The sequence below is a fragment of the Barbus barbus genome (assembly GCF_936440315.1).
Source record: "Barbus barbus genome assembly, chromosome: 7".
NCBI lineage: Eukaryota > Metazoa > Chordata > Actinopteri > Cypriniformes > Cyprinidae > Barbus > Barbus barbus.
This window is the reverse complement of record NC_136735.1, coordinates 7,734,349-7,747,927: the sequence shown is the minus strand read 5'-3', so window position 1 is coordinate 7,747,927 and position 13,579 is coordinate 7,734,349. Positions and strand designations below refer to the sequence as shown.

Below are 13,579 nucleotides of genomic sequence, written 5' to 3'. Positions count from 1 at the left end.
TTCTATTTGAATACATTTTAAAATCTAATTTATTTCTGTGATGCAAAGCTAAATTTTCAGCATCATTACTCTAGTCTTCGGTGTCACCGCATGATTTGAGGTATCAGAGTTTAATAAACCAGAGCTTCGTATTTTTTTCCAAGCTTCCAGATCTAGATGTTTCTCTGTCCTCGCCTCTCGTGACAAACCTGACTCCCTAGTTATATTTCAACAGAGACGTATAACACACTGACCAGATTCACCTCCTTGTTGATAATCAATCACCTCGACTGAACAGTAAACACAACACAAATTATGTAAGCATAAACAGAGATGGTAGCAACAGCTGATACCATCAAATATCAGTGGTTAGTGTAGTGGTACTTCATTTGCAACCAAAGATGCTGTACATTTTTTGTAAACACTTTGAACCTTCTAGATGCCTAAGACTATCCCAATGCAAAGTTCAAGTAAACGTAGGATAATTATGGTCTCTGTAACTGTTGACCCATGTTCAGTGAAGGTTAATGATAAGCAGTTCCTTCATGATTCTGTGATCATGTGTTTACTATTAATCAGAACAACAACAAATCATAAAACTTAATGCCAAGTACAATGGAATCCTCCAAAACAAGGAAATCTTCAAGTTTCAAGAGATAACAACAAGTGTTTTGCTCATGCTATAAAATAAGTCAACGAATAAAAGAAATGTACATCTCCTTTATCTGCTAAGAACTTGCAAAACAGTTAAGGTAACGTCTTTCGAACTTGTTAAACTATCACTCCAACATAATCAGCGTAGATGTCAATAGATGCCCCGTGTATAAAGTTCTGTTTGTTTATGCTGGTTTTCCCAAAACAAAATGAGGTAATTCGAGTGAGCCAGTTCGGCTAACGCTACGTGTTAAACTGAAAGATTTCATTGACCCCTTATGTAATTGGAAACGACTCCGCTGTAGGAAGTGGTCTTATTTTTCATGAAAGTCACATCGTGTATTTTTTCCATCAGCAATTCTCAGCCTGTTTACGACATCAGTTTGCCGATTAGACGGTTCTCCCACAGGCCTTATCTGGTCAAACTCGGTTTGATCAGCACCACATGTCTATGTAAACAGAGGACTTTCAATAGCTTTGGATTTCAAAGATAACACAAAAACACAGCATAAGCCGTTGTCTGTTAAGACCTTCCTCGGCTGAGATATTTCTGGAAGGAGGAAGATGGGGGAAAATATTTCAGATTTATGAATGTGAAGACTCTTCCTTCCAGGAGGCCACAATGAGGATCTAAACTCCACTTACTTCTGGTTAATAGAATAAAGCTGGATGATAAATAGATCAGGCCCATAGGGAATTCGCGCAACAAGCACTTAATTATACCATGAAACGACTGCAATCCATTTTATTGATTTGTAACTTGTGAATGGGGTTTGTAATTTACAACAGTTCCAGAAGCAGGAAGTGAGAAGTTTTATTTATTATATGAAGTAGCCAAACTGATCTTAACAATCATATTTTGTAGAAGATAAGAGCTAGTAAATTCAGTCATGTTCTCGCTACAAATGTCTACTTCACAAGTTTGTGTGCCCATATAATCTTAGCATTAGTGGTAAACGGATTTGGCTTGATGTCTGCAATGGTGGGCTCAGAGAGACTATTCTACTCGAGCTCCGATAGCTCCCTATAGACAGAAGGATAAATTAAATAAATATGTATAAAAAGAGGTGATGGGGAGGTGGAGGGATGCCAAAAGAACTAACAACGGAAGTGGTAAGAGGCTGTTTTTATACTTGGATATTAACTGTAAGATTAGATGGGCGTACTCCTCCCGAAATTACGCTAAAGGGATGGTTCACCCAAAAATGAAAAGTTGGTGTTTATCTGCTTACCCCCAGGGCATCAAAGATGTAGGTGACTTTGTTTCTGCAGTAGAACACAAACAAAGATTTTTAACTCAAACCGTTGCGGCCTGTCAGTCATATAATGGCAGTCAATGGGACCCACGGCTTTGAGAGTAAAAAAAAAAAACATACACAGACAAAACCAAATTAAATCGTGGATGCCCAGGGGTTAGCAGATAAACATCAAATTTTACATTTTTGGGTGGACTATCCCTTTAATAACTCCATTTGATGAAGCAAGTCTCTGAAACACAAAGAATATATAGCAAATGTTGGCAATTCTTACCTTCTTTTTTCTTGGTGTTGGTATAGGGTTGTCTGGACTTGACTCTTTTTCTCTTGAATAATCTGAATTTTCAACTGGAGTGCATTGTGTGACCTAACAAAAAGATAGTGATTGATCAAATGATTTCAACACAATCTATTACATTTAAAGTTTATAGAAACATGGGCATCTCAAAAACAGTAAACTGTATAAAACATAAAAGAGTTGCAGAAGTACATCACTGTTAAAAAGTTAGAGGTCAATGTGATTTGTTTTAAAGAAATAATACTTTTATTCAGCAAGAATGCATTGAATTGATCAAAAATGAAAATAAAGACACTGATAGTGTTACAAAAGATTTCTATTTCAAATAAATGCTATTATTTCCACAAAAATATTAAGGCGTTTTCATAATCGATAATAAATGCTTCTTGAGCAGCAAATCAGCATATTGGAATGATTTCTGAAGGATCATATGACACTAAAGACTGGAGTAATGATGCTGAAAATTCAGCTTTACATCACATTTTAAAATATATTCAAATAAAAAGCAGTTCTTTTATGCGCCATTGGTGAGCATTAGAGACTTCTTTTAAAATTATTTTTAAAATCTTACCGACCCCAAACCTTTGAACAGTACTTGGAAAAACTTGTGCCCAGAGGGTAGTAAGTAGTACCTTCATACAAGGTTTTTCAATCTACAGAAACAATATTATTGTTATCAAAACATCATGCCAGTCATTTAAGAGGGTCATGGTTCACACTGCTTCATAGAGAGAACATACACAAACATGAGACCCAGCCCGTCTCCAGCAGACACGCAAACACTACACAGCGGTTCTGAGCACGTACGCATGACCACCGTCATATGCAACTGACATCATCCAATTGAGAGGGAAAGTTAATTCAATTCAGTTTACAGAAAACAGGGCTCTCATTCTTTGTGCATTTAACATCCGGCGTGTAAGAGCGTCTGGGAAAATTCAATTACAATATGCCTGCTCGTGGAATTTATCAAGAGAGCAAATACACATATGACTAAGTGACTTTATATATTTATTGACTTAGTATTTATCAAGAGGTGTACTTGGCACGAGCTACTGCAGATCTGTTCTTCATCTTTCACTCAATGTTGTTCCTCAGTGCATGAGCAAACACATCCTGTAGTCCACAAAAACACCTTTTGTGTTCCTCAGGGGTGTAACTTTAATACCCATCGGAAAGACAAATACATCACTAGCTGGGACCTTTAACGGGAATTAAGGTCACAAGAATCCAATCCAAAGTCAGCATGATGTAAATACCAAGAGGTTTAATCGAGCCCCCAGTTTTATGTCCCATGCAGGCACATCTGTGGTAAAAGTCTTTAAGTGCTGAAAAAAAAAGAATCCAAATGACTATTAAAGGAAAAGCCATCCAAGATATAGATGAGTTTGTATTCTTCGTCACATCAGATTTGGAGAAATTTAGCATTATATCGCTTGCTCACCAGTGGATCCTCTGCAGTGAATGGGTGCCGTCAGAATTCAAACAGCTGATAAAAACATTACAGTAATCCACACCACTCCAGTCCATCAATTAAAGTCTGGTAAAGTGAAAAGCTGCATGTTTCTAAGAAAGAAGAATTCATTATTAAAATGTTTTACACTTCAGACCACTGTTTCTGGCTAAATTACAAGTCCTCTATCCACAATATTGCTTCCTTCAGTAAAAAAGTAATTTGATCTGAATCAGGAGAGAAATATGCACAGATTAAGCACGGTTTATCAGAGAAAACAGTCTAAAATAGCTTTAAACAAATATGCTGGTGGATTTTACTGTGAGAGCACAAAGGGAGATGGACTTTTTTATTGGAGGAAGCATTATTATGGATTCTGGCCAGAAGCTACTGTACATTTTGAAGTTAAAAATGTTTTAATGATGGATTTGTTCATTACAAACATGCCGCTTTGATGTTAATTGATAGACTGGAGTGGTGTGGATTATTGTGATGTTTTTATCAGCTGTTTGGACTCTCATTCTGACGGCACCCATTCACTGCAGAGTGGTGAGCAAGTGAGGCTAAATTTCTCCAAATCTGTTCTGATGAAGAGAAAAGAACTGGCCCGAGGGTGAATACATTTTCAACAAATTTTCATTTTTGGCTCAAACTATTCCTTTAAAAAACAGTCTTTGACTGATTTAAGATCTGCATCATTTGGATTAAACTCAAAGCTGAGTCTTGTGATTGTACCTTTCACCTCAGGGCGAGTAGTGTTATTGGATTGCTAGTGGTTTTGAAGTGCTATGTCACTGGAATTTGACATGGACTGTGGAAACAAACCCACGCTGACTCTGTGTACCGTAGCAGGCTGATAATACAGGCATACACACATCTACGAATACACACACACTGTATACTATCACCAGTACCTTCATCTTCTTGACATGTGGAGCGTGTGCCTTCGGAGCAGGAGTGAAAGTTGAAGTCTCTGTGTTTTCAGTGTTTGTGTTGGCCTCCTGGGAACAAAACAATACACTCAGGGTTTCACGCGAGATCACCTGAACCCACTGACTACAGCAACAAAGCATCAGTGCACATGACTGATGCATCCAGAAGACAACACAATTTCATGTGATGACTGAAACTAAAGTGCAAATGCAGAAAAGCAGACATTGTTGATGGTGGCATAGGAGAGATAGCATGATGACGTCTTGAAGTTTTGGCGAGTCGGTGCAAACAGCAACAAAGCAAGGTCAGGCAGACGCAGTGACAATCCATGTGACCACTAGGCTGAAGCAGGAGAAAATGGCATGTTTTGGGTTATGAAAGATGTGTTTCTATACATGGGTTTGACTTTCTCAGTTGGTCTGCAGTCTTGAAGGCATTTGATGTACTTCAGATGTTCAAATCTAACAAATTTAGCTATATAAATGAATTTGGGTAAACGTTGCAAGCCTAATTTAAACTTGCATCGCTCAAATGAGCACCATGACTTTTTGCACCAGTGTTGTTAGTCTTAACTAAAGCTAAAAATAAAAAAAATCATTTGCAGTAATTGAAATGAATGAAATTTTACCAGAAATAAAATTGAATATAAAAAAAGTTATATTCATATACAAACTTTTACATTTTAAAATAGTTCTTTAAAAAAAATTCTCATGTTAGTTGCAAAAGAAACATTTCTAACTTTTGCTTAGATGAAAGTACTATTAATAATACTAAAATGGAAATGAAAATTAATATAAAAAAGACCAAAAAAATTACTAAAGCACACAAAGTTACTAAAACAACTAAACGTAAAAGGCAAACAGAAAGTATAAAACAATAATATACTATAGTAATGATACTAATACTGGCTTGGACCCCAATTTTTGTTTGTATGCATTTACTAATATTACATTGCTCCATTTCAAAAAGTATTCTGTTCCCTTGCACTTAACAATTATAATTATTATTCTTAATTTAAGAAATAATTCAAAATCTTAATAAATACTAAGATAGTAAAGTAAGGATACTCAGGCCCCGTTTTCGTTTTAAAACGCATAACTTTTGCTACGGTTACGCCTATCGTTTACACCATAGAGTTATGTACGTAGATGCCTCATTAGCGACTGTTTCTAAGCTGTCCGCCATATTGCAGCGATAAACTTGACGTCATTCACCAAAGTAATCACTGAATATTCAAAAGATGCCACAATCATGCACAGAACGGCTTAACGCGATCCTACAGTATGGTAAATGACGTCAAAAATACCGTTCCAAGACGGTGGCCGCATCTATGTGCCTGGAGCGGTCGAATAGGGCGTCTAATATATATATATATATGGTTTACACTACTCCGGCGTTTTCGAGGTTGAAAACAGAGACTCTTGAAAATGCTGCAGACCCAGTTTTAGTTTGAAAACTCGAGACTTGAGAACTTGAGACTTTTGAAAACGATGGCGTGGCCTCCCACATTCGCTCTGTGTATCCTTGATGACCGTGTAAACAATAACATCATGCTCATTATTGTGCCCATAGATATGTATGGGTTGATTCCCCATTCGATCACTCCAAACACGCAGACGCGTCCGCCATCTAAATAATAGGGATCTACCTATACATATCTATGGTTGTACCTGCATGAATGGTCGGGTGACATGCTTTTTCGATTGTGTAGTGTAAACAGAGATCATTTCTGAAACACAGCGGAAACGCCAGTGTAGACGAGGATTGTTTTCATTCTAAAACGCCGTTTTAAAACAAAAACGCACTAGTGTAAACAGGGCCTAAAACAACATTGCTTTAATTTTAGTTTGTTTGCATGTACTAATATTAAATGCCTCCATTTCAAGGACTATTCTGTTGCACTGAACAATTATAATTATTATTCTTTAATCATTTTGTCTATGGTATAGCTGACATTCAACCGAGGGCAAGTGAAGTGGCAGTGCATTGGGAGTTAATATGTTTTGTTAATACTCACTTTGACTATGATGAGGTTTGAAGGTTTTTCTTCGATTAGTCTTCTCTCCACCACAGACTCAAAGATGGCGCTGTAGTTCTGGATCAGCTTGGCCATAATGTTGTTACAGATATTCTGCTCCCGTATACCGTCAAAACCAGATGACACACTACAGAAAACACGCGCACACACACACACACACACACACACACACACATACTGTGAAAACACAGATTGATTGCCGCTACATTAAATGATAAAACCAGTAACAACATTTACCTCCTTTTTTTAAAGCCTTTTTTAGTAATAAATCGTAAGCAATGACATATCACAATCAATTGAGCAATATGCAATAAAAGTATCTAATAAAAGATCTTAGCGCTGATGCAAAAATAAATTAAGAATAAAACAACTAAATAAAATCAGATTTTTCATAAAAATGTGGGGGGGGGGATGTCATTACGTAGAGTCAAATTCAATTTGCTATCACTTAGGTCAAATGTTTTTTTGTTTTTTTTTGTAAATCTAAGTTTTTTTGTAAACTAAATATTATTCTCTCATTGTGTGAGGCCACACTGAGATACTGTCCCACGATAGAGGGTAATAAAATGCACAGTAAATGCTCCTACTGTATGGGGTCACCGAGTGCTTGTCTGACAGCTGTATTTGTGGTTTAATTATTCCCGACAAAGAGAACATGTTGTACAGAGAAGAAAGGTATGTGCCTAAAATAGGCAACAGTTTTGTCACTTCCACCTCACTGATCTGAGGTTACACACATTGCACATACACAGACGCTGAGGTGTCAAACGCACATGTTGTGGTGACAGGGATTCCCTGAAACTGAGCGGCTGATTTATTATTAGGGGTTGCGTTCATATTGCAACAGCTGGAAACTTGCTTACAAGTCACTATAACAGGGAACAAATCAAATATTTCAAATGAACTGATGCAACAATTAACTTGTATTTTGTAAAATCACATTACTTCATGTCCAGCCGCCTTTGTAAGACATAAACTACATTGAAAATATCGAAGGGTTTTGGCTTAAATCTGGAGTTATGTATGGAGGTTCACATCTGTATGCTTTTTGAGCTTTTTTTGGGGCTGTTTTTTTTCTCAGAGCTCAGCCTGAGTGCTTCTGTGCCTGAAAATAGCAACCAAGTAATTTATGACCACAGAGAGTATGCAAGTGATATTTGTGATAGCGCTGACATCCAGTAAAGAATTCCACCTGGACTTTGGCCCCCTCTATTGGAGTCCAAAGCCAGGATAGCTAGACATAAGACTTGCACCCAACATGCATTTCAAAGCATTATTTTTAATGATGCAATGACAATTTAAACCATCAAGATTTTAGGTTGAAATTTATTAGTGCGGTCAAATGATTAATCACATCCAAAATAAAAGTTTTTGTTTACATAGCATATGTGTGTGTGTACTGTGTATATTTATGATGTACAGTGGGGCAAATAAGTATTTGATACACTGACGATTTTCCAAGTTGTCCCACTTACACAGAATGGAGAGATCTGTAATTTTCATCGTAGGTATACACCTCAACTGTGAGAGACAGAATCTTTAAAAAAAATCCAGAAAATCACATTGTATGATTTTTAAATAATTAACTTCCATTTTATTGCAGGAAATAAGTATTTGATCACCTACCAACCAGCAATAATTCTGGCTCTCACAGACCTGTTAGTGTGTCTTTAAGAAGCCCTCCTATCCTCCACTCATTACCTGTATTAATTGCACCTGTTTGAACTCGTTACCTGTATAAAAGACACCTGTTCACACACTCAATCAATCAGACTCAAACCTCTCCACTATGGACAAGACCAAAGAGCTGTCTAAGGACACTAGGGACAAAATTGTAGACCTGCACAAGGCTGGGATGGGCTACAGGACAATAGGCAAACAGCTTGGTGAGAAGGCAACAACAGTTGGCGCAATTATTAGAAAATGAGCAGTTGGGGGATCGGTGCCTTGCTCAAGGGTCTCACCTCAGTCATGGCATTGAGGGTGGAGAGAGTGTTGATTATTCACTCCCCCCCCACCTACAATCCCTGCCGGACCTGAGACTCAAACCCATGACCTTCGGGTTACAAGTCCAACTCTCTATCCATTAGGCCACGACTGCAATAGGCAATAATATGTGCTAAAAAGTACTAATAAACAGCCAATATGCTAGTAATATGTATGCTATTAAGCAAATAATTAATAGTGAGAATTGGTCCTTTAAATAAAGTGTTACTGAAAAATATCACGCTTTTTAAAATTTAAACAGTCCTGTGATTGACAAATTGATATTTTATATAGTGTCTCAATTAATAAGAAGTCATAAAAATTGCATCGAATAATCAACTAACAAAGAGTCATGTCAAATACCCTGTAAAAAAAGTTTTTAATAATAATAATAATAAACAGTATACATAAATAAACAGTGTGAATTTTGAAGTTACAGTACACTCATGACAAATTCAGCACTGTGCAGGCATTGAAATTATGCTCTATAGAGTTGGTCAAGGGTTGTGTTAAGTGTGTCTTGGAGACATGAGTGCCGATCACTCTGAAATATAGCCAATGAGAAGCAAAACTGAGAACATGACACCCAGACTACATAACATGCAGCCTTTGGCAATGAGCGGACGAAACATAATTCAAGTAGCATGGGGATACATGCATAACTCAAGGTAAAATTTGTGAACTTAATTTCAAAGTAAAGAATTTACTTGAAGACACGATGGGTATCATATTACAGATCAGCTGATATAGTTAATGAAAGTGAAATATTTGATTGGTTTGCTTGTACAACACGTGTTGAACTGTGTGACTGTGACTTACTGGAAGACGTTGGGCCCAAACACGGTGGCCAGGTTGGTGGCAGTCATGCGGTTATGAGCATGTTCCTGTTCCACCTGAGACAGGAAGTGACACAAGTAATGCAGGAGACTGTAGTGGATATCTGGCAGCTGGAGGAGGAGCTCACGCAGGTCCTTACAGAAGTCACCCTCACTGGATTCTGACAGAACAACACAGAAATATAAGAAAAGATTTAATATATTAAATAGGATGATATTAATATATTTAAAATACAAAAGAAATGGTCAAACAGAAAACGCTACTTTCAATTATTTAAAACACCTTATAAAGTCAAGTCAAGTTACCTTTATTTCTATAGCGCTTTTAACAATACAGATTGTGCCAAATCACTTAACAGTATCAAATTGGAGGATAGAGTGTCAGTAATGATGAGATTAAACACTCAATTTTCAGTTAAAGTCATTTCATTATTGAATTCAAAGATGTCATTGTCTAGCTCAGTTTAGTTTAAATAGTATCTGTGAAATCAAATTGATGATAAATCGCTAGAAATGAAGTGTCCACAACTGAGCAAGCCAGAGGCGACAGCGGCAAGGAACCAAACCTCCCTCTGTGACAGAATGGAGAAAAAACCTTGGGAGAAACCAGACTCAGTCGGGGGGCCAGTTCTCCTCTGACCAAACGAAACCCGCAGTTCAATTCCAACCGCAGCCATGTCAGATTGTGCAAAGGGCTTATCTGATTCCCGTGGTCTTGTCCCGATGGGGCATCTTAATTTATAATGTATTTGTTATATGTGTTTTATTATTTGAAGATTTATATGATTTATACATTTGCTATAATTGTAATGTATAGCTTAATGCATTTATTGTTTCTCGTCTATTTTGTTTTTTTATAAAGTCGGTGACAAATTCCAATACTTATGTATTTTATAATTAAATAATAAAATTAATTATGAATCATTAATATTTACAATAATACATTTTAAATTATAATGTTGTTACTGTTATTATTTTCTATTTTGTTTAAAAAAGTAGCAAAAACAGTAATGTCACTCTACTACTCATTTGTCAAAAAACAAATACACTGCAGTAATTTTTTATTTAAAATAATTAATCAATTTACATTATAGTTAATACTAATAAATATTTTCATAAATGTATGTTTGTAATACATTTTCTATTTTAGCCATAGCTTTCACAGAAATAGCTACAAAGCAGTAACAGTTGTTGGGGAAAAGCTGCAAAACACCAAGTGTTGACAAGGATTATTTGTGGCGCTTTTAAGGTGAATAGTAAATGTGGAAGTGAATAGAGCTGACTCAGATCTACTCTGTAAGAAGTAGGGGAAGGGATACGGCTTTAATAGTGTGTGGACATGTAGTAAAACAGTGGTGGGGTAACGGGAAGAGAAAGTACCACATCGAATTGCTGAAGTGTGCCTGCTATTACGTAACTACTAACGGAATAGAGGAACTTCCCTATGATTGAAAGAGAAGCAAGAAGCTAGCAATAATCATATATATATTTGATAAATATTTTTAAAATAGTAGATGTTGGGGGCTCAAAGTTTAGAAGAAATGTCATATTTTCTTTTTAATCAGCAACAAATATAAAAAAATATTTTTGTTTCAAGTGAAGTGAAGTGACATACTGCCAAGTATGGTGACCCATACTCGGAATTCGTGCTCTGCATTTAACCCATCCATCGTGCCCACACACAGCAGTGAACACACACACACCGTGAACACACACCCGGAGCAGTGGGCAGCCATTTATGCTGCGGCGCCCGGGGAGCAGTTGGGGGTTCGGTGCCTTGCTCAAGGGCACCTTAGTCGTGGTATTGAGGGTGGAGAGAGCGCTGGACAATCACTCCCCCCACCTACAATCCCTGCCGGCCCGAGACTCGAACCCGCAACCTTTGGATTATGAGTCCGACTCTCTAACCATTAGGCCACGACTTCCCATATATATTCAATATATTAGTATTAATAACAATGTATTATTTTTTCACGTTCGGAGATTGAAATCAAATCCAAGAGTTCATCTTAAATTTCTATGCAACTCTACAGTATCCGCATGCACACATAACATTCCCAATACAAATATGTGTCTGTTTTAATCCTTGTTTTCTGGCATCCGAGATGCACCATCTGTGCAGGATATATAGTGTCTCGCACATGCCACAAAGAGAGGGAGATTGGGACACCAACAGTGAGGGAGAACAAGAAAAAAAACTGCAGCAAACAAGTCTGTGGAGAAAGCAGCTCACGTAATTCCTTCAGGAAATCTTTTTTTGGGAAGCATTAATATGAAAATGAGGTGTTTATTGGTGCACCGCTGATCTCTGACACCAACATTAATCAAGCAAAGTCTCCTCTCTGCATGTCGCAGAGGTCAGTGAAGGATGATACAAGTTGCAAATTCAATATTTTTTTTCCATTTTTAATGGACCCAATGGACGTAAGCCAGCAAAATAATGTAATTTATTAAAGCACCAATCTTTTACACCGTTCAGAAGCAAAAACCTTGCTTAGAGCTCTTCAGGCAGTATGAAAATTTAAAACACTTACTATGATATAGTCTACACTAAAGTCTAAGGCCGCTCTGCTCAGTCTTTATCCTGACTATGACTCATGAGCTTAAGATAGAACCATAACCTTCACCCAAATAATTTCAGTTGATCAACAGCTGAACAGGTTTGACTGGCACCAAACCGCTGACCTACTTTGCTATTAGGAATTAAACACATTTTAATGTTAATGTATGTAAATATTGTTACATACATTAACATATAAATATATATATATAAATTATATTTTAATGGTTTTGCGTTTGCATGCAAAACATTTGCGTTATCTTGTAAAACGACTGTGTTCCCCTTAAAAACATTTTGCAAGCGATGAAATAGCATCTTTTTTTTTTTTTCATTTCAGCTTATTTTTCATATCCCTTTAAGGGCTCTTATGCTGATGATACACAGGGCAACTTTTTGAGCAATTTTGCACTGCATGTTTGAGTAATGTTTCTTGGGCACTTTCCCACTGAGAATGGGTAGCAAAATTTCTATCTGGATACTTTAGGTCAGTCGTGGACCTGGGTACCCGTTGATGGCAACATTAACCAAAGTTGCCATCAACTACATTGCTCAAAAAGTTGCCCCCTGTATCATCAGCCTTATGGCTTAGTTCACACCACAGTCATTCACTCATTTGAAGATGGAGATAGACGTGTTTGTTGGTAGGATGACAAAAAAGTTAACTTTTTTATTTTATTGTTTAATTATTATTTTAATATTATTTTTTAATTTAGGCTGGTTTGCATTCTCTGCCTCGGCAGTCTAACAACTGATTGAGATGGCCAATCAAATCAAAGAGTTCACAAAAGCAGATTTGTTTCAATTTTCAAATTTGTTTCAAGTTTCAGCACGAGAAGCTTCAGTTAACGTTGAAAGAGAGGGAGGTAAGCGAAACGTTTAATATTTGACAGCATTTTTACTTTAAATGGCAGTAATATTACGACAGCAATAAACCCAGTAATACAAACTACGACTTTTTTCTAAAATATGGTCGTTTTGAATTGAAAACATGGTCGACTGTGACGAAACAAGAAAGGTTTTGCATTTTCTACATAATTTGACATACAAACGACATACTCCCATGTCATTATTTTTCTCACCATCCCCTTTGGGCTCCGAAGTTTGAACCTACAATCTTTCAGTTAACACCAGCCCAGATGTTTAAGTACTACACCACACCTCCCACGAATGAAGACTAAAGCTGACTCACCCTGGTACAGCTGGATGAGAGGATTGTGGATGGAGGGGTGGATGAGACCTTCAGGTAGATCCCTCAAGAACTGCTTCAGTAAACTGGCTACAGCACAGGTGTCTGCATCCTGGTGAAGATCCACCTCCTCTCCAGCATCAAACCTCTGCCGCAGGTTATCCACAGTCCGGACGCTGCCGTTCACTCTGAACAGACCCTCCAGACGAAGACCTGGCAGACCACGAGAGAGACACATGAAGCTCTGTAAGTCAATTTGTTGTTAATACTAACAACATTTCAGGGTTTCAATAGTCATGCCACTCTTAGCTCAATTGACAAACTAATCTTTAAAAAATATATATAAGATATTTGATCAACAGCATAAAATCTACAGAAAAATCAAGCTCAAGTAAAATAC

General features: G+C 37.1%; 1 protein-coding gene across 3 annotated transcripts in view; it reads right to left on the bottom strand.

Annotated features, from left to right (window-relative positions):
* The window catches only part of LOC306873238 (protein FAM13A-like), a 46,111-nt gene that overhangs the window by 27,707 nt on the left and 4,825 nt on the right, over nt 1-13,579 (bottom strand). For all 3 annotated transcript variants that reach the window (XM_079422365.1, XM_079422364.1, XM_079422366.1), the window contains exons 3-7: nt 13,183-13,392; nt 9,417-9,594; nt 6,591-6,738; nt 4,555-4,641; nt 2,164-2,256 (exon numbers count right to left, since the gene is read on the bottom strand). In XM_079422365.1, the coding sequence (XP_079278491.1) occupies nt 2,164-2,256; nt 4,555-4,641; nt 6,591-6,738; nt 9,417-9,594; nt 13,183-13,392 (716 nt within the window). The remainder of the gene's footprint in view (nt 1-2,163; nt 2,257-4,554; nt 4,642-6,590; nt 6,739-9,416; nt 9,595-13,182; nt 13,393-13,579) is intronic.